The sequence below is a fragment of the Aythya ferina genome (assembly GCF_964211825.1).
Source record: "Aythya ferina genome assembly, chromosome: 15".
Taxonomy (NCBI): domain Eukaryota; kingdom Metazoa; phylum Chordata; class Aves; order Anseriformes; family Anatidae; genus Aythya; species Aythya ferina.
In genome coordinates, this window is record NC_140314.1 from 7801784 (window position 1) to 7824903 (window position 23120).

Below are 23120 nucleotides of genomic sequence, written 5' to 3' on the forward strand. Positions count from 1 at the left end.
TTGGCTGCTACAACAGTAAATACTTAAAAATGGATGTGGTACTTCACCTCAACTTGCATTGGGTTTCCACTCTTCAGGTTTTTCCTCTAGACAGACCCTTAAGGTCACTAGCTTGGAGGGGGTGAGATTCCTGAAAAACACAAAATGCAGGCATCTTAAGATAAATAGGGTCTTTACAGAATTTGCCTTTCAAAACTTCTATCTGCAGATGAAAGAGTACAGCTGTTTGAAAAGGAAGATTTGGTTTTAAGTCCTCAAACATTGCATTTCTCTTGTAAATAACTATTTCAGAATGGCTGAGACTAAACCTTACTGATAATGTAGAATTTCTGGAACATGTTTTAAGAGTTTTTTACAAAGCTTACACTCTTGGGTCTGTGGCAGGGAAGCATGGGTCACTAAACAGAAGGTTCTTAGGTCTACAATCCAGTTATTCTCCTGAAGCTGTAGGGTGTGCATACAGAGGACAAAGACATTATGCAGGCAGGAGAACAAGAACTTGAGACTCGTGCACGCTGCTATGTCTGTGTCTGGGAATGCACTGGGTATAGTGGAGGCTAGCAGATCAATAAGTGTCCTGAATGCAATACTCTACAGAGGAAGGATAGGCTGGAAAAACAATCCTTACTAAAGCATTTTAATCTGAGGTAGGTCAGTCTGCAGAAAAACCTTGTGGCTTTTCACACAGGAGCATGTGCCCTTGCTAGGACAATAGCCTTAGTTCTTCTGGGTTTGGGTTAGGTATTATACCACTATAATCATTTATGTTCTAACAAAAATGTTTATTTGTGGTAATAGAAAGCAAGGAATACCATATGCAATTGGCACTGAAAGCTAATCTAGACAAAACCCATCTCATTAGTCAAAATTCCAGCTAAGTTATAAGGGCTACTACTATCTCTAGTCTCTCATAAAATGTTTATTAACAACCACAAAACAGTTGATATCTTTCCTTTTGATCCAATTTGAAAGGCTGGAGTCTAGCACCTTCATTTCCTGGTAAGAGTGATACTGGAAGCCAAACTACCAAGGCACCCTAGGTTCTACCTGAAAGATCTTCTGATCAAGCACTACTCAAATCCAACCTTGCTTATCCTGAGAAATCAACAAAACCAGAGCAACAACAACATTTCGCCAGAGGATTTTTTTTGTTCAGTTCATTTTCACTGATGTTTAACCTCCTTGAGGAATGTTCTTGACATGAGTGCTTTAGACAGTTCTCCCTGGGAAGATTTTCTTTCTCCAGTAGTTAGATGGGCTAAGGCGCTTTTCAGTCTATTTATTTGGTTTGGGATCAGGACTCTGCTTTATATGTACATTCTTGTTTGTAAAGACAGATTAGCTTATTTTTCCCTTCAGGAATAAAACAACTTTATAATCAAAATCCAAAATGACAAAAGCTACATTTTCTGCTTTTTAAACAGACATCTGCTTGCAATGTGTAAACTAATAAATACAATTGCTTCAGGTTAATTACATGTTCTTCACAAGGAAATATATTTTATCATGTGAAATATAGGCAATGAATTGCATACTGAATAAGAAATACATTAGCTTTCATCTTTGCATTGTTAGTGTCCAACCTAGGTATGTTTTAATAAAGCATTTCAAAGTTCCTATCCAGCGTTACATTTGTCATTAATATTTTGCCGCAGTATTTGTATACTAAACATATTTTTTTTCTGGACAGGCCATAAAGTATGCACTATTCATGCACATTTAGGTAATGATTTTAATATATTGTTATTTACACATACCCTGGTGGAATTGTACCCTATATCAATTGCTGGGCATTCACAGAAAACTATTTGTTATATAAGTGCATGCATGCATACATCGTTCAAAGCAATTAGCATGCTTGGGGAGGATTTCTGAAAGAAAGAAAAAAAACACACACAAAAAAATACTTCTCTACTTTCTCCTCAACAGGAGAAAGGTAGTATTTCTTCTTTCTCTTGGTGGAAAATTTATATTATCTATTTAATAATTAGTGCCCAGAAGGTCTAAAACATACTCAAAGGTTTTGAATACCGACCTAGAAAGGAGCATTTTTAAGACAGTCTGCATTTGCTTTGTGGTGATCACAAGGAGCCTTGTCTTCTGGAACAGGCCACACAGCTACAGGACCGGCTGCACAGCCTCATGTATTCTAGGACTGTAATTTTCCCAATTAAGCACAGCAGTTTAACAACTTTTCCTTTTATTACTATTAGTAGTAAGAAATCAACTACTAGAAAGAGGGTGTAAGATAAACAAATACAGATACCTGCTCTAAAATCCTTTCTCCCAAAAGTAACCTAGGAATCCAGTTCCTTCACACATTCCTCTTGGTATGTTTGGGTCCTTCCAGCTCTTTACGATTGGACACAACTGGACTCCACCAGTCTTGGTTGTATGTTCCTTTACAAAACCAGCTTGAATTCTTTTGATGGCATGTATTACTGAGCTTTTTCCTGAGCTGGTGTAATACTGTAAAAAAGAACTCATAAGTGTTTGTGGAGATGAAACATATCTTAACTGTTCCTTTCCCTTCCTGCTCGTCTTTCCTGACAGCAACCGTTAAGCTACACAACGGTATTCAAATGTAAACATCCTACTAGCCATGTCAACAGAGTGTATTCATGAATTACTGAGCAGTTCCAAAATCAGCACAGCAGGAGACTGAGAAGGTCATTTAGTACAAAATGAGGACAGAGGCAGGCCTGTAACCACCACAAAGTATAAATCTAATTTTTGCCTACTTAAATACTCATCGTCATTTATTCCATCTGTTTTCAGTTTATCACTAACCACATATTATATTACTACTATATAAAATTATACTAAATTTCTTACTATTAGATAATATTGTTTTAAAACTAGTAAACACTTATCTATTGATTTTCACTAAATAAAAATCATTCAGTGTATTAAGGTCCAAATTCTCAGAATTTATACAGAAATTCTATGTAGTAATGGGATTCTCATTCCCTGAAGTTATCAAAACATTTCCTATTTTACATTAGACACACTTAAATCTTCCTTATCAGTTATGAGGCTATTTTAGACATTCTTAAATTATCAAGAGTAAATTGTGGCATTTTTCCAGCAGTGGGATTTCAAGCTCACATACTATGAGCTAATAAGGAGAGAAAGCAGGCAAACCAGCTGTTACAAGCCACTGAACTTTTGAATTTGATCATCCTTTACTTGAGTCACAGCCAAAACCAATCATGTAGGTTTAGCAAAGGATAACAAAGTTTAATGAATGTCAGAGAAATGGAGAACAAGCAATGTCAATCATAAAATACTGTCAACCTCCTGTCACTACTTTTTGTGGTTAGACTACCACCTGAATTTAAGCCAGTTTTCCAGTTCTTTTTTAGATTGACTGCTAGTATGATGAAAGATGCTTTCTTTTTCCTGCCCTTATATCAAGAGAAATAGGACAGATGAGAGAATACAAAATTCTAGTAATTTGAAGAATGATTAACATTTTCCTATTCAATTATTTGTATTGTGCTTCTAGGGTTTGTTTTCTCAACTGGGTTACTCAACACAATTAATACCTCATATTTTAAGGTAATCTCACTTTGAAATCTTTGACTATTTACTTCTCCTATCTTAATTCTAAATATACAGAAGTTTAGCAGCTATTCAAGGTGTGCCTTCAGTCGTATCATCCCTTAATCCTTTTTATTTCAGTAATTTAATATACTAGCTTTAGCAAAAAAAACTTCCAAGAAAAAAATGAAAAAATTAAACAAAGAAAGAAAGAAAAAAATCTGGCCATTTCAAAGAATTCTTAGTATGATTTTGACACTTATTAATTTTCTTAATTAGTTTGACATCTTATTAGTTTTCCTGTCAGGTAGCACCATGATTTCCCAGTTGTTAACTACTCACTGTAACTAATAATGCTGTATTAGAAGAAATTAATAAACACAGTCATCTAAGAAACACTATTTATGCAACAACATATTCACCTGTCAGAAAATGTGTATTTTATGAGATTGGATGAGCATATGAAAATTAGAAAATATGTAAACTGTAAAGAAAAATAAAACTATTGTACGTTATTTATTCCCATTTAAAAAGGAATAATCAGGGAGAAAACAGTTTCATATACTGAATTAAGTATCACATTAACCTAAATTCCTTCAGATTTTTCTCCTTCATCCTTTTAGACAGAAAATTCATACATAGAACACAGCACATCTTTTAAAAATCAGAATTTAAACACACAGTCCATATCTGTTCTGGTATTTTTGCAAGTATTCTGTTTGGATATGTAAATACAACTGACAATTGTATATGAGCATAATGCTATTAGCATGTACGAAGCGAATAAATAACGGTATTTCTGACAGTACAGATAAAAACAGGTAACAAAACTTCATCACGTTTCCTCCTTCTTACATTTTAACATAAACCTTCACATTCATATCAAAGGGTTCACTTGGATTTCTAAATATTTAAAAGATGGTATTACACTTTTTCACTCATTGCTTTGAAAACACTTTGTAAAAGCAAGGAAACAGTTTTGTTCTGTTCACTACTCTGTGAATGTAAAAACTGAGGCATAAAATATTATTTTTTCAAGACTAGTATTTCAGATCTCAAACCTTCTCATTAAACGAGGCTATTGCCCAACAGGAAGCACAGTAAATTCTTACACTCCTTTTGTTTCCAAGATTCCTATCACGATAAATGAGCTGATTTAACACCTTAAAATCTTGATACATGCAATTCATCTTCTTGTACTCTCAAGTCACTGGCGCTCTGTAAGAAAGGTGATTCTAAAATTATGTTTGACCAAGGAAAACAGAATGAAAATGAGGCGGGATTAGATTATCTAATCTTAAACTATCTATCTTAAACTATCTATCCTTATACAATTTGAAAAACATTGTTGCCCACACAGATTTTCTAATGCTAGATATATTGGAGGAAAAAAGAGTATCTATTAAACAGGAGTACTAAAAACATGCTTATGTATCTTATCATTACAACATGTGTGAAATAAAGACAGGATTCAATCTTTCTGAAATTGTATCAAAAACTTTATTTTATAAAAATCACAGGATCCATTTAAAAGCTGAAAAGATTTTTGTAAGGATTAATCAGAAATTAATTTCAACTGTGAGCACAGCGAATTAATTTGCCAATCTAAAATTACCAAGCAGTTTGATTTAATACGTGTGTTTACATTTGTCCAACTAGTTCAACCCTACTACAACCATATGCTGATGTCTTTCGTAGGAGAATGAAGTGACATTTTGTATCAACTACTAACAATACAGTACCTCAAAACAATTTTCCCATTCAAAAAGCCAGAAAGCAGCATCTACCTACCACCAACTAGAGATACTTGGAAAGCCAATGAGGAAGTATGGAGCTTTTCCCATAACCTGAAACACTTCATTGAACACCGTTTTAATCTTCTTATTTAGTCCTGCATAGACTTTTACAGGGTAGTTAATTATTCTTGGTGCTTCCTGTAGCAGCTGGCAGATTTGTCTTGTTAATGGTCTGGTAGATACCATCTATGTTTTTCTCTTCATCTCCCTGCCATCCCTGAGGGATGTCTATCTGGGCTTTTCTGGACTATCCCCAGAGATCTCATATTTTATCAGATATGGCAGAATTAATCCACCATCTTTCAGTAAGCTTAAGACCATACATTATCGTTGAATTCCAGGGATTCCTTTACCTGATCTGCCATATCCAGTCTTCAAAGGAGATAAACAGTGACCAGTATATACCAGAAATTACTTTAATAAGTAATTACGGATAAAACACATCACATTCAAATAGCTGAACTCAAAAAATCCTCTGTACAGGGAATCAGCATTAAGGCTGAATGTGATCTGCGTTATGTTCTACTATACTGAAGAACACAATGTATTGAAATGGCTCAAACATTATTTGGTCTAACAGTCTACTTAAAGCAATTTTGCTTTTTCACATTTAAAACATACCAAGTCCAGTTCAGCAGAAGTTTTAATGACCACCTGTTACATATTTAACGTACAGCTGTTAAATGACTATTCTGGATTGAAAAGCGAGTCCACGTCAGGATCTGCACGACTGCAATGCAAAGCGGAACCAGACAGATCAAATAGAACATGGCATCGTGAAGACCTAAAAACAAACTGGTGAAAAAGATGAAAACACAGATTTCAAGATGAATAAGAAAATTTCATGGTCATTTCATAGCAAATTACTTTTAAGCATTCACTTTACATACACATACCAATTACTGGGTACAATAAATTCTAAATAAGGGAATTATTATCTTAGGTATCACTGAGATGTATTCAGTTATATTTTCTGATTTTACATTCAGATTTTACGTTGTTTACTCCTCTCATAATAGCCAGGAGGAAATGAGATAACTACTTTACTACATATCTGTATTATTTAATATAGAAATGAATTTAAAGCAATATAATTCAATTATAAAACAGAGCATCTGAAAAGGTTTAGTGAGACTGAAAGATCTGGAAGATAAAGAAAAGCAGTACTGGAAGCAAACATTTTAACATTAAACTATTTTATTTACGTTAAAATCTGAACTACTAGCTATCCACATAATATACCACTATAGTTGCTGAGGGCTAGGTGGGAGTCATGATTAAGGCACAAAACTCACTATACTGTGTAATAAATAGGCTGCTTCATATACAAAGATTAATTTAATCTTATTGTTTTAAAAGAAGGGATTAAAAGATTATATAAACTACTAAAATAATACTTGTGAAATTAACACTCAGATGCTTATTTATTCTTGTGGATGAATAGTATTTCCTGATCTAAATCTTCTTAAGGAATAAAAGCATCAACAACTACGAATCAGAACGGAGAACATGAGAGTTAAAAGCCTCCTTCTTTGAACAGCATGGTTTCTGACATCTCAAATTATACATTTTGGTATTCGTCTAGTAGCTAGAATCATTATCTACTGGCATTCTGTTAATTATTGGATTCTAATTACTTAAATATCAGGGAAGTCAACTGAAGCTAAGAAACAGTCCCTAAATTAATTTTCTCTCCAAGAGACAATTTATTATCTATTTTTAATTAGCATTCGGGGTGAGATGGGAGACTCACAGAACAGCTACAGACATGATCCAAAAAGCCCCTGAAATCTGTGAAAAAACTCTCATAAACTTGAGTAAGCTTTTGAATGGAATCTAAGAGTTTCTTTATATCACAAAAGAATCAATTCATGTTTCACTGTATTTAACAGAAAAATACTCACAATCTCGAATATAACTGAGCGCATGCATGTACACGCCCCCATCCCAATCCCAATTTATCTCAAATCCCGTATAAGTTAATGCTACATAAGAAAACAAAAAACCACAGGCTTTCAAGTGAGTTAATCACTCAGGCAATTGCATTTAATAAATGGAAGCTGTTCACTAGCAAGTCACTGGTCCATAGCCAGTGTTTATTGGTAGCAACAATAAACTATTTACATGTTATTTACTGGCGTGTATTCACTTGCATTTTCAGTCCACCTAAAGCAAACAAGGGCCCACATCATGCACACCACCATCACAACCGCCAATAGTTAACTGTAGGAGTAGTGTCAGCAGAGAGGCCACAGACAAACTACTTACCTATCTCACCTATCTGCAGTTGCAGACAGGACTAAGATGCAATTAACAGCACATTGGGGTTTGTACTTTGGCTGTTCTGCACACTGAAGAGGATTGCAGTTCTCAGTACTAAAATCCTTCCACATTTATATAAAAAGGACAAACGTGAAAGAACATCTGTCAAATTACTGACTTTCACTGATGCAATCCTGATTTGGTTTGAGTGAAGCAATGTTGGTTTAAGAAAATAATAATGCCTATTGTGTTGTAAAAGCTCAACTTACGAAAAGTATCTATGGTATGGAGAACAATGAATGGGAAAATATTTCATTAAGGGACCAGAATAAATCAAGAGCAGTGCTCAGATTTCATCATAATCATTAGCTGAACCGGTTATCAAAAACTTCCAAGTCTATAGTCATTTCTTGCACATGAAGGAATAAATCATAGCATCTTCCCCTAGACCTCCCTAATATCTGTCTGAACAGAACGTGATGTAGTCCAGCAATTCAGTACAAATGCATCAACAGATCACAGTGCCTCCATTACATAATGAAGAGTTACTGTCAAGTAACTTACTTCTGAAGAATGAATTTGAAAAGCACACGTTTAAGAAAAGTTAACTGCAGTTGCAGCAAGTCTCCAGAAGAGGGAGTTTTTAAACTAGGTATCTTTTCCAGAGCGAAATATAAAATAAACGATAGTATTTCAAAATATCAAGCCATATGAGACAGGTAACATTTTACTATCATGATGGATCAAAAGAGAAAACAAAACAAAACAAAACAGGACCACTCTATTCTGAAAACTATTGCTCAAATCTTAAGCTATCACATTAAAAATACTTCCTAAGGTATCTTCCACTACAAAAAACTTATGTGTAGCTACCCCATTCCCTAAAAATGCAGTATAATAAGTATATTAATGTATAGCGTATATGAAATCATGTGTAACACACAGAGAATTGTGTATCATATATCAGCCAACTACATGTGTGATATATTGAATGGCAAGAACGCTTCTGGAAGAGAAATACACAGTTCATAGCAGAAAGGTCACACTTCAGAGTTACAAAACCAGAGGGAAAAATGAGATAGAAGTGGATTTCTCCTAAGGAAGAAGACATACTGATGGCTAAGAAGATAATACCATTGGGGCAGAAGTAAATACAGGTAGTGGTAAGTAAGAATTTGGTGATGCTAAAGGTCAGTTCAAGGGTTTAATTACAGAAGAAGAATAGAACAATCTTCCGTATGCCTCGTTTATGACAGTACAGGGATCGCTATCCAGTGATAAGCATTTTATCATTTTTGATTAATCTCAACCATCAGCCTGGAGGTGCTCCAGATGAAACGAGAAGGGAGACTAAAACTTCTTTTCTTCTAGGCCTTCACTCTCCATATAAAACTGTTTCACTGTCTTACCATCTTGGGTGCCCTACAGAATACAACTGTAACTGAAGCCACCAAGATGATGACAAACTATTGTCTCAAAAGATCTCCAGGGATAAGAATTTGACTCAGAGCATGCCAGATGCCCTAATAAGCTGGTCAGGAATGTTATTCTTATGCAGACAGAGAATATGTGTGTGCAGACTGTTCAATATCACAATGGCAACAAAAAACAGACAAGCTTAAAAATTGCCAATTTACAGTTGGCTGGTATTCTAATAGAGTTTTATTAACTCTACTGAAACAATAATGAAATACCCTGATCATGAAGAATGTCAAAGAGCCATAGATAGTATCACGTAGCTGAAAAATCAAAATGTCACTACTGGAATGCTGATGAGGTATAGGTGAGGTAGTGCCATCTTACAGACTTTTTCCAGAGACATAGAGTCAGAAGACATGATTTGCTCAGCAGATAGCTTTTGATTGACATCTTCCTTCTGATACAGTGCAAGATGAGCACCAAAGACAGAATATTTGTGAAGGACACTTCTGAAGGGAGTATGCTAACAAAATGATTTCAAAATATATAAAACAAATGAAGCGTGGGAGAAAAAGACACACCCTTCTGCCATAAGGTAAGAACCTTTTTTTAGTTGAAGTCATCCAGAAAGTTTGAGCTCCAGCATTCCACGTGGTCTTGCATAAGCAATGTATCAATAAATGAGAAAATGAAATGACATTATTAAACAAAAATAAGAGTGAAGAAACAGAAAAAGGTTATTCCCATAATTTGTCAAGTGTACACTCATTGCTGGAAAAAGCTTTATAGAACAGAATAGAATAGTTCAGTTGGAAGGGACGTACATAGGTCATCAAGTCCAACTGCCTGACCACTTCAGGACTAACCAGAAGTTGAAGCATATAATTAGGGGCATTATCCAAATGCCTCTTGAACAGTAACAGGCATGGGGCATCCACCATCTCGCTAGGCTGCCTACTCCAGCAAAAGCTTGGAAATTTGCTGAGAATACAAAAGCCAATGTTCAAACTTTAGAGCCCAAAAGAGAAGAAAAGTAAGGCGCCTGGAAATTACTTTTCTATGTTCATTCCATAGAACTTTAGCATTCAAAACATACAAAAGACAAAAACAAACAAAAAACAACAAACACAAATCAAACTAACCAAACAAAACCCACAGCGAATCACATACATCTTACTGAGATTCTTCCACTTTGTGAGAGAATATGTGGAACAAAACTAATGCAACAGACAGTATCTGTACATAAGAAGAAACTGCCCACCTGTAACAGTAACACACTAACATTTTCACTATAACTAAGTACTGGTACTTTTTTTGTTAGGCTTTAATTTTCAGTTAAAAAAAAAAAAGAATAATTTAAAATTCAGCAAATTTTGCTGACTAGTTTATGGTTTTTGCATCTTTTTTCTTTTCTTAGTGAATAACGTTGCTGGAAACTCTTAAGACACATTTATTCAGGGCCCAAACATTTTAGTAATGCAAAATACGGATTCTCTGTGTTATCTTCACAATTCACTACCACTAATATCTAATAAAGTTAAGGCTTTTTAGAGCACCTACTAGATATTGCCAGCACTGGAGAAGGAAGGACATAGCTGAGACTGTATTGGCATGGGTCATAACATTTTGTTACATGTAATTCACGTTATTTATTTATTATAATATTGTTAACAATTTGAGCATGTTTGAAGTGATCTCCTGTATTCAGTTTCTGTTTGTCCCCAAAAAACAACTCTGTCCTGAGACAATTGTGTATTAGCTGCCTGCCTATGTATGGCTGAAATCACAGATCAGCTGACAGAGTTTGAATATATATAGGTGATTTAGCTCAGTCAATGGTCAGAGTACATCGCCATGGGCAAAGTGACTCCCGAGAAACAATCTTCACTAGTCTGGTCTTTGTGGACGTGCACACTGTACTCCGCTCACAAAGAAAGCACTTACTGACCAATCCAGAAATTATTTTTTTTTAATATCAGATTTTTATTAATTCTTCTCCAGAGAGGCTGCAGGATTTGTCAGCTAGCTGGAAGAAATGTCAAATGACTAAGATCAGACTCAGATGGTCAATTTTGGAGTTCAAGTCTAATGTGTACATGAACACAGATATATACAGAATGTGTGCAGACTTTTATATTTAAGACATTCTTTTTGAGGGGGTGGGCAAGGTATATATGCAGAATATTTTGGGTGCATTTTTGATTAACTGATCTCAACTTTGTACCTTTATGCTGTTCCTTGCACTAGTAAAATAAATCAACATAAATCAGTTTCAACATGACTCACTTCCAAATACAGGTTTTAGAGATTGAGTAATCAAAGTATTTCAACTCTATATTCAATAAATTTATTGTTGCTATAGTCCAGAGTCTATTTATTGGGAAAAAAAAATAGAACTACTGTGATTTAAAATCCATTCACAAAGGGATCGTTTCTCTGGTTAGAAGGGAACAGATCTGAACTTTTCTTGCTTGAAATCTGAATTTCTCTGAATCATCAAGATGAATATATTCAAGCTTTCTCATAATTCAACATCCAGTTCAACCTACCACTCTTCTGCAAAAATCACTCATCTTATTTGACATTATAATGAGGTTCACGTCCTTATCACATCATCTCACTGGCTGACTATCCACAGAATGCATTAAAATCAAATCAACTGTTCTCAAGCATAGCCTCAGACATAAGCCTTCTTTGCTTATGTCAAGATACTTTTCTGAAGACTACCTGTTGCACTTTTATGTTGTGCTTTTCCTCATATATTTTTTTTTAGAAATTTCCTCATATATAAAATACTCTCTTAGCCTTAGGTAACACTTAACCAGTCTTTTCTCCTTCAAGAGCTATCTCCACTAAAGTTGGTATAGAATAATTATCTTCTATGCATTTTTTAAGCTTTCTAATCAGAATTGAGTAGAGGAGCTATGTAGTATTTAGGATATCCATGTTGTTCTTTCAAACAAATCCTAATCAGACTAATTTTTGCTTTTTAGAGCTGACCAATAATTCCATATGTTGTTATTTCCTTTTGTTGGACATAAATAAACAGTTTGACCTTTTCAGTGTACTGACTCCCTGTTAATTTACTTATTTACTTTTAAAGTCCATGCATTTCCAACATGCTAACTAGCAACCACAGCTTTATGCTGCATATTAAGGTCTCTAGGGAATGCAATGAAATCATTAGCGTTAGAATGGTAAGTAGTGTAGAAGCCAAAATGATACTCCTATTTGAGGTAAATTCCCCTCCCTCCAGTGATTATACTGCTTTCTCTCAAATAAAAAATATATCCTAAAAGCAAACCTATTATGATTATATATTCAAGGAAATAGGCTTGTGAGATAAACAAAACACGGAAGCCAGGACTACATCTATCTTAATAAGAAGTAGTAGGTGACCTCAAACTGTTTTTCTTATTTTTCCACAAGGAAAAGGGAGATGGTCAAATACTGAAATGTATCCTTTTTCCCCCAAAAATTAGGTAGGTGTGCTTAAATGTATTGTTTAATAAAGGATTTATTCCTTTAAAAAAAATCTAGAAAACATTTTACTTCTATACATAAAAAGAAAGCAAATGAAAAATATGTTTAAAGTGCTCATATTTTTGAAGAACAGTTGATGCAAACTGATGGTAGATTAGTTTTCCATTTACTGTCTGAATGACAGGATTATTTCACTCTAAATTCTGTGATTTAAAGCATCCTTTCTGAACTCACCTTGGATCAGGCTGAGCAACTTTATTATTCAAATTCTCATATCCAAATTGATTTAGTATGGTAACCACAAGCATTGGAGCCAAAGATTGGGCAGGCTTGGTAAATAAAGCATTGGTACCAAAAACCATAGAGGAAAGTGGTGATCTAAAATATTTCAGAAAATAAAAACAAACATACAACACCATGTTATTAGTATGTAGAATCAATTACAATAATGATTCTCTAAATCCCGTTAATATGCAAATGTTAACTCACAATAGCTAGCTTTATATTTTATACATATTGATTGCAAACAGATCAGCTATCATAATGAAATCTCATTTTATTTGGAAATTAAAGACAAAAAAAAAAACACCTCTGGGCTATATACAGCTTGGCCCCAGTTCTCAAATGACTTGCACACAATTCAACTTTTGCACACTGAGTAATTATTGGAGCTAAGCTAGACTGAACAATGCATGGAAAATTAATTACAATGTAAGGTTACACACATGAAGCCATAAAAGGATTTTTTTTTTTTCTCCGTGAAAGCAACAGTTCTCACCTTTGAGGGTGAAGTCCTGTAATACCCTTTGACCAAGATTGAATCTGTACTAATACAAACATTGATGTAACCAACAGGAAGTTGCTTGGATTTTTATCAAAGTGCAAAAGACCCATGAGTTGTCATATGCTAGCTCACAGCTGGTTTTATCAATTTTTATTTCAGAGAGATAACAGCAACCACTCAGACTTTGAAGTTTGCACTTTAAGTACTATAGGTAAAACTTTCTAAACTCCTTTTCCATGTTAGGAAGGTGACAATAGATGTATAGGGTTACAAAATAATTCAATTTAAGCTGACATTAACAAACACTAAAAAAAAAAAAAAAGCCACCTGGAGAACTTGGCTTATACGATGGTGCAATTAAAACTAGAAATTACCCAATAAGCTGTTCAAAGTGCTCTACTGAAGTAATGGCAGGAAACTTCATTAAAGTTCTTATCTTTACTTGTGCTACGTTGTTCTTACAAAAAGTACTTCTGTGTCGAGCACCCATGATCACTCACTGCCTTCCCTTGATATAATCTAACTTACTAAATAGTAACATGAGAAATTAGAGCGTATTTCAAGAAAAACAGTTAGGAATGACATACCTCCGCTTGTGCTTTATTAAATCTGCATCAACAATATCTGCCAAGGGCAAATTGAACAAACTAAATGAAGCTTGTACAACTACCCTAAAGAAAGACAAAATAATTAAGATTCTTTTTAAACACACATTTTCAAAATAAAAATGGTTACTGATGCCTAATTCTAGCACATGAACCCAACTACACTGACATTTCTGCAAACACACAAAACTGAGATGTTCATTAAAACATGGTGATGTATGTTTAAAAAGAAGTTCTGAAAGCATTGGTAGGTCTGTTCTTAATTGAGAATTAGAAATTGATATGCAGACCTAACTTTTTTTTACCCTTTTTTTCCTGGACACTGGAGGAAAGAGTCACAAATACTTGCTTGATATTATCAGTAAATGTCATTTAAAGTGACATGAAGAAAAAGAACACACCTTATAGGAACAAAAAAATCAAAATGTCCTCTTGAAATCTGAGATAGACATGGAAAGGACTGGAAAGACCACATGCATGACGAATTTCAAAGTGGAAGAATTAGAAAAGTAAAAAGATTTTATCTGCACTCCTATGTACGTATTCACATTTTGCATGCATATATGCATTTAAATACGTACACGCACAAATCTGACTCTTAAACTGCTAACTGAAACCATAAATTCAAGTATCAGGACTTCAACATTTTGTTAAATTTTAGCTGTGGTTATCTTTTACTTATGAGAGGCTTTGAACAATTACCACTTTAAAGTCTTTAGGTACCTTTTAAGATTTTCCTGTGGAAATCCAAATATATCTTCGTCATTTAAAGTGTGCAGGTAATGAAATGCAATTTATTAGTCACACAATTCAGTGTTACAGTAGCCCATGACTGAAATACTGAAAATGAGAATGAAAATAGGGGAAGAAAGAAAGGAAGAAAGGAAGAAAGGAAGAAAGGAAGAAAGGAAGAAAGGAAGAAAGGAAGAAAGGAAGAAAGGAAGAAAGGAAGAAAGGAAGAAAGGAAGAAAGGAAGAAAGGAAGAAAGGAAGAAAGGAAGAAAATAAAGGTAGAAAAGGAAGGTAGGAACATGTAGAAATAAAGCAATGAAATAAAAAATGAAGAGAGAAAAATGAACTGCTGCAACAATGTTCTGATACAAACAGGTCTTTATTTCTAAATAAGTTTTTGCGAACATTCTAATGTGCTTCCTCAATTAAAGAATTACTTCCTGGCATCATACTTCCCCATTGCTATTGAAAATGCAACTTAGTATTGGTTACCTAATAGATACCTGACTTACTGGTACTTATTTTGCAGTGCAGTACACAAGTGTTCATGCAGTACATAATGTGGTCTGAGGCTTCCCTAGCAAACACTCACTGAAGAGTTCGTCTACTGAAATCTTTGTAGTCAGCAAGAGGTTCTGCTCACCTTGAATCTGAATTTGTCTCGTTAAAATAGACACATGGAAGGAAGCTTTTGACTGCAAACCATAGTCACTGATCAACCTTTTTTTTTTTTTCTTTTAAAGCAGAAATTGAAAGCTGAAGCATACTAAAATGAAAGCTGAAAGAAGTTGTTAGCAGAGTTTTGAGTTTTCTGATGATTGAAACAGAACAGAAAGAAAGCAGTGGCAAAATCTTCAGGCTATTAGAAACAACTGTCCACTCTGTTAGAATTATTTAAGTTGTGTCTATGAAAAAGGAAACATACTTGCTTACATGTTTGTTGTGAGATAAAATGCCAAAAGATAATAATGTTCTGGTCCTAGAAAAAACATGACAGCAGCAGCTACTCCTTCAAAGTAAAAGGAAAACAAGATGATTCTGTAATAACCAAACTTCTTCAATGAAGCGTGACTGAGAAGAACAAGGCACTGAAAAGACAACATATACACATATATGAGGAAAAGACATAGTATAGTATTTCAGCAGTAGGAGAGCTATAAATAACAGAACAGACACAAACAAATCATTACTACCCATTAAAGAAGAAAAAGCCTTTATAAAATGTACAAACCAAATTAAAATATAAGAATTCAACAAAGAAAATATTTACTGGATCATTCTATGCTACCTCTACTGGGTAAGAATGGTTTCCTTTCCCTCAAAACTAGCCAGATAAGAACTGTTACATTCTGAGGAAAATACTTTTCCCCACGTTGCCTCACTATTATTTAATGGTCATGATCTTTGTCTGATACTTCTTAAACAATTAACTTTGCAGCATGTTAACTGTAAACCAAGCATCTTGCCTCTTGAATTTTAATTGCTGATCAGTTCTCTTTCCTGGACAGTGTAATATTCAGATGAAGAACAAGAAGGAAATCTCCTTATACATTTGTTCTCACATTTGGATTCTTTAACACAACGAATAAGACCAGGATGCTACAACGAGACAAAAATTACTATGGCAAATACAATTTCCAAGCTCGTCTTCTACTTAGAACAATGACCAAAGAGGTAAAATAAATCTAGAAAGTTGGTATAGCAACAAAATCTGATTGTAAGAAACTAAACATACTCCTTGTTCCAGGCTATTTTCATTTTTTTCATAAATGGGCTTATACTAGAAATTGTAAGATGTTATTTAATGGATGCTATTGTAAAGAACATGACCTTGTCTCCCTATAATTTAGAAATAACCCTCTCTCAGGAAGCACTTATGATTTAGAAAATTCCTTATTATCTGCATATTTTAAGACAGCATATTTTAAGAAAAAATGCTAACATAATGATGCGTTACATTTAAATTTGCCTTTGTTTCAGCAACAAGTTTTCCCTTGTAGGCAGATTTTATTCTTTGCAGCCACTACTAAAAGGAACCTGAGACTGAAGCTGCAGTCTGTTTGAGCACAGGCTGTCAAAGCACGGTTCATAAGAAGGGGCTTTATTTTACAAGGGCTGGGTGCTTTTCCAGTAAGTGAAGTTCAGGCCATTGCCACCAGAGAATTCTCTTATTATATCTTGAGCTGAAAGGGACAAAACCTGAGAAAAATAAGGTCACAGAAAACTCTCTATGGTTCAGTGACCTCCTAGACAAAGAGTCTCTAGGGACCAGAGAGAAATGCATTTTCTGAAAGATTGTTCGTTTCACACTGTCATGCTGATTGTATCACCAGTGGTGACTGCTATATATTGAGTGTAAGCGTATTTAAGCTTTCCTAACTTCTGTAGTTTCTGATTTATTTCTGAAGTTCATAGCCTATCTGAGTTACAGAAGAAGAAACTATAAAACTTGTGGTAAGGATAAAAGTTGAAATGATTTATATTTAAGTGTTATGGAATAGAAAAGGTATGTTTAGGATCTGGGGGAGAAAAAAAAAGTCACTTCCATGTTATATATGCAAAAGCCAAAAAATCTAACTGACTTTGAACTGTGAATTCCAGGTGCACTTCCATGTTATCCTCTTTTAGATTCTACCTACTGAAAAACGAGTATGTTTACATCCAGTGGGACATAGTTTTGCTGGCTTTCTTGCTCTCACACATTACTGGTTTGGGTTCTCATTTCTTTTACAGTCTGCTGCTCCTCCCACCATCTCTGTCTGGGGTCTTGAAATCTTTCTCCATACCAAGTAAATGTAGCTGACCAAGACAGTAAACAATAAAATAGATGGGAACGAATTATTCTCCAAAACAAGCCATTTAGAGTTTTGTTTGCTTTCATATATTTCAACAATGCTTTTAATACCTAATTAATTTTTCCAGTGTTTTGTGCAGTTTATCTCAGAAACTTCCTGAAGAAGAGATTACTCTTTCATCATATATTACAAATCAAAAACAAAGACAAAATAATTAAGAATTGTATAGATTTTGCTTTTAGCAACTTTTTATCTTGAGCGTGCTTTTCATTCCTTTATACTTGGGCATTACAAATCATGTAGGCCACAAAACATTAATTCCTTGCATATTCACATTTCACATACTTGTAAAGTGGTTTTCTACCAGTCTGCCTGCTTGTCCTTTCTCTGGTAAACCTTCCATACCTACTGGTACTTTCTTCTTTCAGGGCATTGTTGAGCTAGATTTGTTTCTTGGTATGTCCAGTCATTTAAGCTGGAGACACCATTTTTTCAACAAACACTGTAAATAGATACCTTAATCTAATAAGAACTACTAAAACACCATATTTTCATATTTTGAAATATGAAAGTGATACTGCCTACCTGAGGACAAATAAAGCCAGCTCCATACATGATACTTCTTATTGAGGAAGAAAGGATATCCTTAGGAATGAGATTATCCGCAAAGATCATCATAAAATTGTTGCAGAATGCTAGGTGAAAGACTTGGAAGAAGTTCATAGTTACAAAAAATAAAAAGTTTTTCTCTGTCATAATCTGTTTGGTCAACGAAATTACAGAGGACCAGGAGAGAACTCTATCACCATTTTCTAGATTAGCATTCTCTGTAAGCACTTCTCGCTGTTCATACTGACTAGTACTATACTTGCCTGTGTAACACATACAAGCTGTTGCTAATGCTGCAACCAAAACAGCAAAAGCCTGAAAATTGGCAAAATTTTCCATATTATCTGATATTAGACCACAAAAGAGAATGCTTGTAGATCCGATTAACGTTGCTACTTGGTTGTATTTAATAAGCTGAAGCCTACTTTCATGTCTTGTTGAAATTTCTGCAAAGAGCGCGCACTGCGCAAGAAGCACAAAAGTAAGCAAACCATCAAAAGCACATAATGCAACAATAAGGTGAAGACCACTTAGCCAGTCACCTTCTTCATAATGTTTCCAAGGAAACCAAGGAAGCAAAAAGGCTAACGCGTATAAAGGAGCTCCATATAAAATTGAGAACTGGCGTCTTGAGCAGCATGCGAGATTGGAGTTATCTTGGATATATCCGAAAAGAGGATCATTAATGGCATTCCATATCATGAACACAACCTGGGGCAAACAAGCAAGAAACACAACAGAATTTATCATGGGTGTGATTTTCCTGCAGAGGTTATACAAACCCTGAAGTAATACACACAGTATTTATTTAACATTAATTTCTATTAAAGGAATAAAAAAAGATGAAAGGTCAAAACCAAACTTGGGACCAAATTCTTAAAGGTATTTAGAGATTTACATTAATTTTTGAAAGAAACCAAAATGAATAAGTAGGCAGGTATAAACAACAAGTGAACCTGCACCTCTTAGACTTCACTCCTTCAAACACTTTTATACCCGGGACGTATCTTGCAACCTCTCACAGCAAATAATTCACTGCATGAGCTGGCCTATTACATTCAGGAGTCTATTTACAACAAGAGTTGGACACCTGGATAATGACTTGCAGAATAAGGGCAGTATTTAAGTACCTGAATACCTCAATGGAAAGCACTAAAGTTAAGGATATCTATGGAGCTAAGGTGCAAGATTAGTTTAAAACATTAAGTGAAACTATCAAAGGTAAAAATCTTTCCAGCAATTGAAGTTTGGAGTCTTTTAGTCTAAAGACTGTAACTAATGGGTTTTATGTGTATTTTCACTTGTATATAAATTAACTAAATTTAAAGTTAATGTACCTTATAACGATCTGCAATGCATGCAATGCATTCAAAAGAAATTCATTAAAAAAACAAAAAACAAAAACAAACAAACAAACAAACAAACAAAAAAAAAAACAAAAAACAAAACAAAACAAAACAAAAAAAACACTTTGTTATAACACAGACACATAATACACAATGGTAATCAAAATATTCCATTGTACAATACCTGTGCTTGATGAAACGCTACTTCTGAAATTTTGTATCGGTTTAGGAAAAGCTTAACGTAGTAGAAATTAAAGATACTGTTCATCATTCCTGCACCTAATGTAGTCATGGAGTATGCCAGTGCGTTAGGTTGAATTCCCAAAACAAACTTCATCTTCCAAATTGTACGAATCTCTTCTTCCTCAAGTTACAAAAAAAAATTACAAAAGTTGGTAAAATAATTTTCTAAATAAAATGCTATGGGAGATTGGTTTGTTTCAGAGGTGTAGGGATGGACTCTTATAGGAAAACTTCCCCATCCTCACTTTTTCTTCTAAAATTAGCAACACATTTTATTGAGTTATAAGACACTGAGCACAAAACTGAATAGGTACAAAATATTAAGAAGTCAGTGACATTTCTAAATCTAATCAATGCTTACAAATCAATAGAACAAGTAGACAGAAATTGAAAAGAATCCTTTCCAAACTGGTGCATGAAAATCTGCTATTGTAAACACTAATGCTTGTGTAGAGGTTCAAGTAATTGCATAAATTTTAGATCTTTCTTGCTAGCTACGTAGTTTTAGAATTATGAAGCTGTGTAGGAATGAAGTGACTCAATTCATAACCCTACGTATTCCATAGCTATGAATGTCAAATGCAGCATACACTTAGATGAGTATTTCTTTCAAAACAAGTATAGTTTTGTTTTTGCATCTTTAAATGTCAATAGCTAACAAGCATGGAAGCAGTGCTTTTAACTAATAAACAAATGAGATATGAACAGAAGCCATAAAACCATTAAAACACTTTTTAACAGTTTTAACATTTTCCTACTAGAAGAGGCCACATGTAAACAAAATCCTGAAAGTAACTGGTATAGGGCAATACAGCACTTAAAGTATTTCCTAGTAACAGAGATACTTTAATATAGTTCTGTAATATATCAAACAGATCTTCAGCCAACATTTTTAAGATGCTGACTTTTTCCACGTATCTAGCAATTAACTGAAGTATGTTTGGTGTATTCTATCCCATGAAAAATAGCTAGCTTCAGGAAACCTCAGCCTTCTAAAGTAATGATTACATTTATGGTTCTTGACCAGATTCAGTTCTATGATCCCAATACAAAAATACTTCTACCAGTTACCTCTTTTTAACTGAGTCTTTAGTATTCTTTACATCTATTTGAAAGATGCCGTCTGCCAGTAATTTGGAGATACTTCAGGTTCACATTTCAGCCTTATGCACACTAACTCCAGAGCTTCACAACCTGCTGTCAATAGCCCACATTTTGCTCCTCTGCATTATATTTACAATTTTAACCTAAATGCAATTTTCAAATATCCATCAAAACACACAGTTTGAGTATCTGCTTGGTTTGAAAATATGCTTGATAAGCACATCTACAAGCAACTCCCTGAACTCATCATATCAATGATCACAACCATGAAAGACACAGGAAATTTAAAGCAAGGTGGTTTCCAACCTTCTTGCTTCCTGTGGTTCACAAAGTGGCAGAGGACAGGCTGCTGTGAGGGCAGATGGTAACCTCCTGATCACCAGGTGAGGCCAGACAAAAGCTGCAAATCAAGTAGAGGCTGGAGAAGCATCTATTCTGGCTCAGAGGGTGGAAAAGCAGTTTTTCCATCCCCTCCCAAACACAGAAAGTGAACTACTTACAGAGCACATAAAAGGTGGTTGTTTACATTTTTTGTGCATATCTTTAAGGTGCTCACACATGAATCTATATGCAAAGAGAAAATAACTTCTCTTGACAGGTAAGAAAAAAATCAAGCTGACAAACAGCTTGAACTAAGTTTTTTCTTTATAAAGACAATTTATTTATGAGAATATGACTGAATTTTTAGATATTTGAGCATGAGTATTTTCAAATTTATTTTTCAGAGAGCTATGGCTGCAAAGGCTCTTTCATTTCCACATGATGAAATTTTTCATCTTTGTAACACATTTGGTTTCATAAACTGAGAAATCTTAAATGGGATAAGGTTATTGAAAAAATGGAATCTGGAACGTTTGTTTTTAAAAAGAGAGGTATTAAAATTGTGGAAGACATTATAGTAAGTGTGTTATTGATAAGCATCACATTTTATTTTTTTTAAGAAGAAATGTGTGTTCAAGCCTTCACAAATGTACTTAACAAAGTGATTTATGTAGAAGGTATCTTTGGAAAGGTAGATATTTCACCTGCAACCCCGTCTGGGTTTTCAAATGGAAAACCAGAGGCCTCTTCTCTCCCTCAAATTCCACAGGCACCAGGAATAAGCATGCTTGACATTAACATTCATTTCTCAAATCGTACTTGACTCAGTTCCTTCCTACACATAAATAGAAAAATGGTTCCCTTAGCTTCAGAAAAATTGAAAGCATTTCTTCTACAAAAACCTTCTAACAATGTGCAACCAGGCCTTCGATGTCATGGCTAATTATAATACACAGGATCTGACACAACTCTTTACACTAATTGGTACATCTGCTCCTGTACCTTGTTTATGAAATAGGTTCAATTAGAAGTTGAGGTACCACACTTCCTTTCCCAAAAGATGTGCTCTTTAATTGTACAACAATGAAATCATGCGTGAGTACCCCCCCCTTCCTAAGAGTCAGCCTTTACACTGAGCACATTAAAGCACAGGTGTTGACATTTTGTGACTCACAGAAGGCAATCAGCTACAGAAATGCCTCGTGGTTGCAACTACGTTAATACAGACGAGCCAAGAGAAGAGGCTGTTTAAAGCAGCGAGACGCAGCATGGCGTTACTCGCAGCTCTGCCAGGGCTGGGTGATGACCTCTAGAAGCAGCTAGAGCACAAACTTGGAGAAGAAAAGTGGATTCCCCAGTGGTAACGAGCTTTGGCTGGACCACACGGGGTGGCAGCAGGCCCCGCTGGGTCCCGCACTGCCGTGTGGTGCTCGTAGCCCTGATAGTCACAAACACCTTCCTCGTCCTCAGCCCCATGAGGGCAGGGCTCAGATTAAACCCTTCCTAGTCCTGAGGGGTACCGCCGAGGGGACAGGCTGCTGAGGGCGGATGAGAGCAGAAAGCACCCGGCGCAGGAGGCACCGGCAGCGCCTTCGAGCCCGCGCAGCTCCTGACGGGCTGAGGGGGCGCTGCTCGGGGGCGCCGGCCTGCGAGAAGCGGGCACGCGGAGCTTCCTCCTCAGCAGCCCCAGCCCCGGCTCCCGCCCCTCACAGGGCAGGAGGCCGCCCGAGCCACCCCCGGGCCCGCCCCGTGCCCACCGCCGCTGAGGGGAGCCGGGGGTCCGCGCCCCGCCCCACCTCACCAGCTGCTCCCTCAGCGCCCCGCGGGGGCTGCCGAGCCGGGGGGCGCTCCCCAGGAGCCGCGGCTTCTCCCCGCGCCCAGCCCCGCCTCAGCCGCGGGGAGCCCCCACAGGGCCCGGCCCCCGCCGCGCTCCCCTCAGCCCCCCGCCCTGCCCTGCCCGACCCACCTCCTCCCCCTGCGCCGCCACCGCCTGCCGGGGCGGGGCTGCATTAAGCCGGGCCAACCTTTCCTTCTCTGCCATTGGCTCCCCGCCGCGGATCGGCGCGATGATTGGTTGGA

General features: G+C 35.9%; 1 protein-coding gene across 13 annotated transcripts; it reads right to left on the reverse strand.

The window, feature by feature from the left end:
* Positions 1 to 47: 47 nt before the first annotated feature.
* LOC311445010 (transmembrane protein 180-like) lies at positions 48 to 23093 on the reverse strand. 13 transcript variants are annotated; one of them, XR_014698166.1, is made up of 10 exons: positions 23008 to 23093; positions 19558 to 19737; positions 18004 to 18738; positions 15557 to 15711; positions 13875 to 13958; positions 12738 to 12881; positions 5961 to 6134; positions 4656 to 4761; positions 2267 to 2469; positions 48 to 130 (listed from the first exon to the last, which is right to left on the reverse strand). XR_014698166.1 is itself a non-coding variant. In XM_084536592.1 (8 exons), exons 1-7 carry the CDS (start codon positions 23080 to 23082, stop codon positions 6005 to 6007), a joined length of 1503 nt encoding a protein of 500 aa, XP_084392718.1. In that variant the 5' UTR covers positions 23083 to 23093; the 3' UTR covers positions 4127 to 4761; positions 5961 to 6004. The 13 variants fall into 13 exon arrangements, 12 of the variants coding, with proteins under 12 accessions (XP_084392718.1, XP_084392720.1, XP_084392722.1 ...); XM_084536592.1 differs by lacking the exons at positions 48 to 130; positions 2267 to 2469 and having other exon boundaries at positions 4127 to 4761; XM_084536594.1 differs by lacking the exons at positions 48 to 130; positions 2267 to 2469; positions 4656 to 4761 and adding an exon at positions 21746 to 21876 and having other exon boundaries at positions 5021 to 6134; positions 23008 to 23030.
* Between the last annotated feature and the right edge of the window lie 27 nt (positions 23094 to 23120).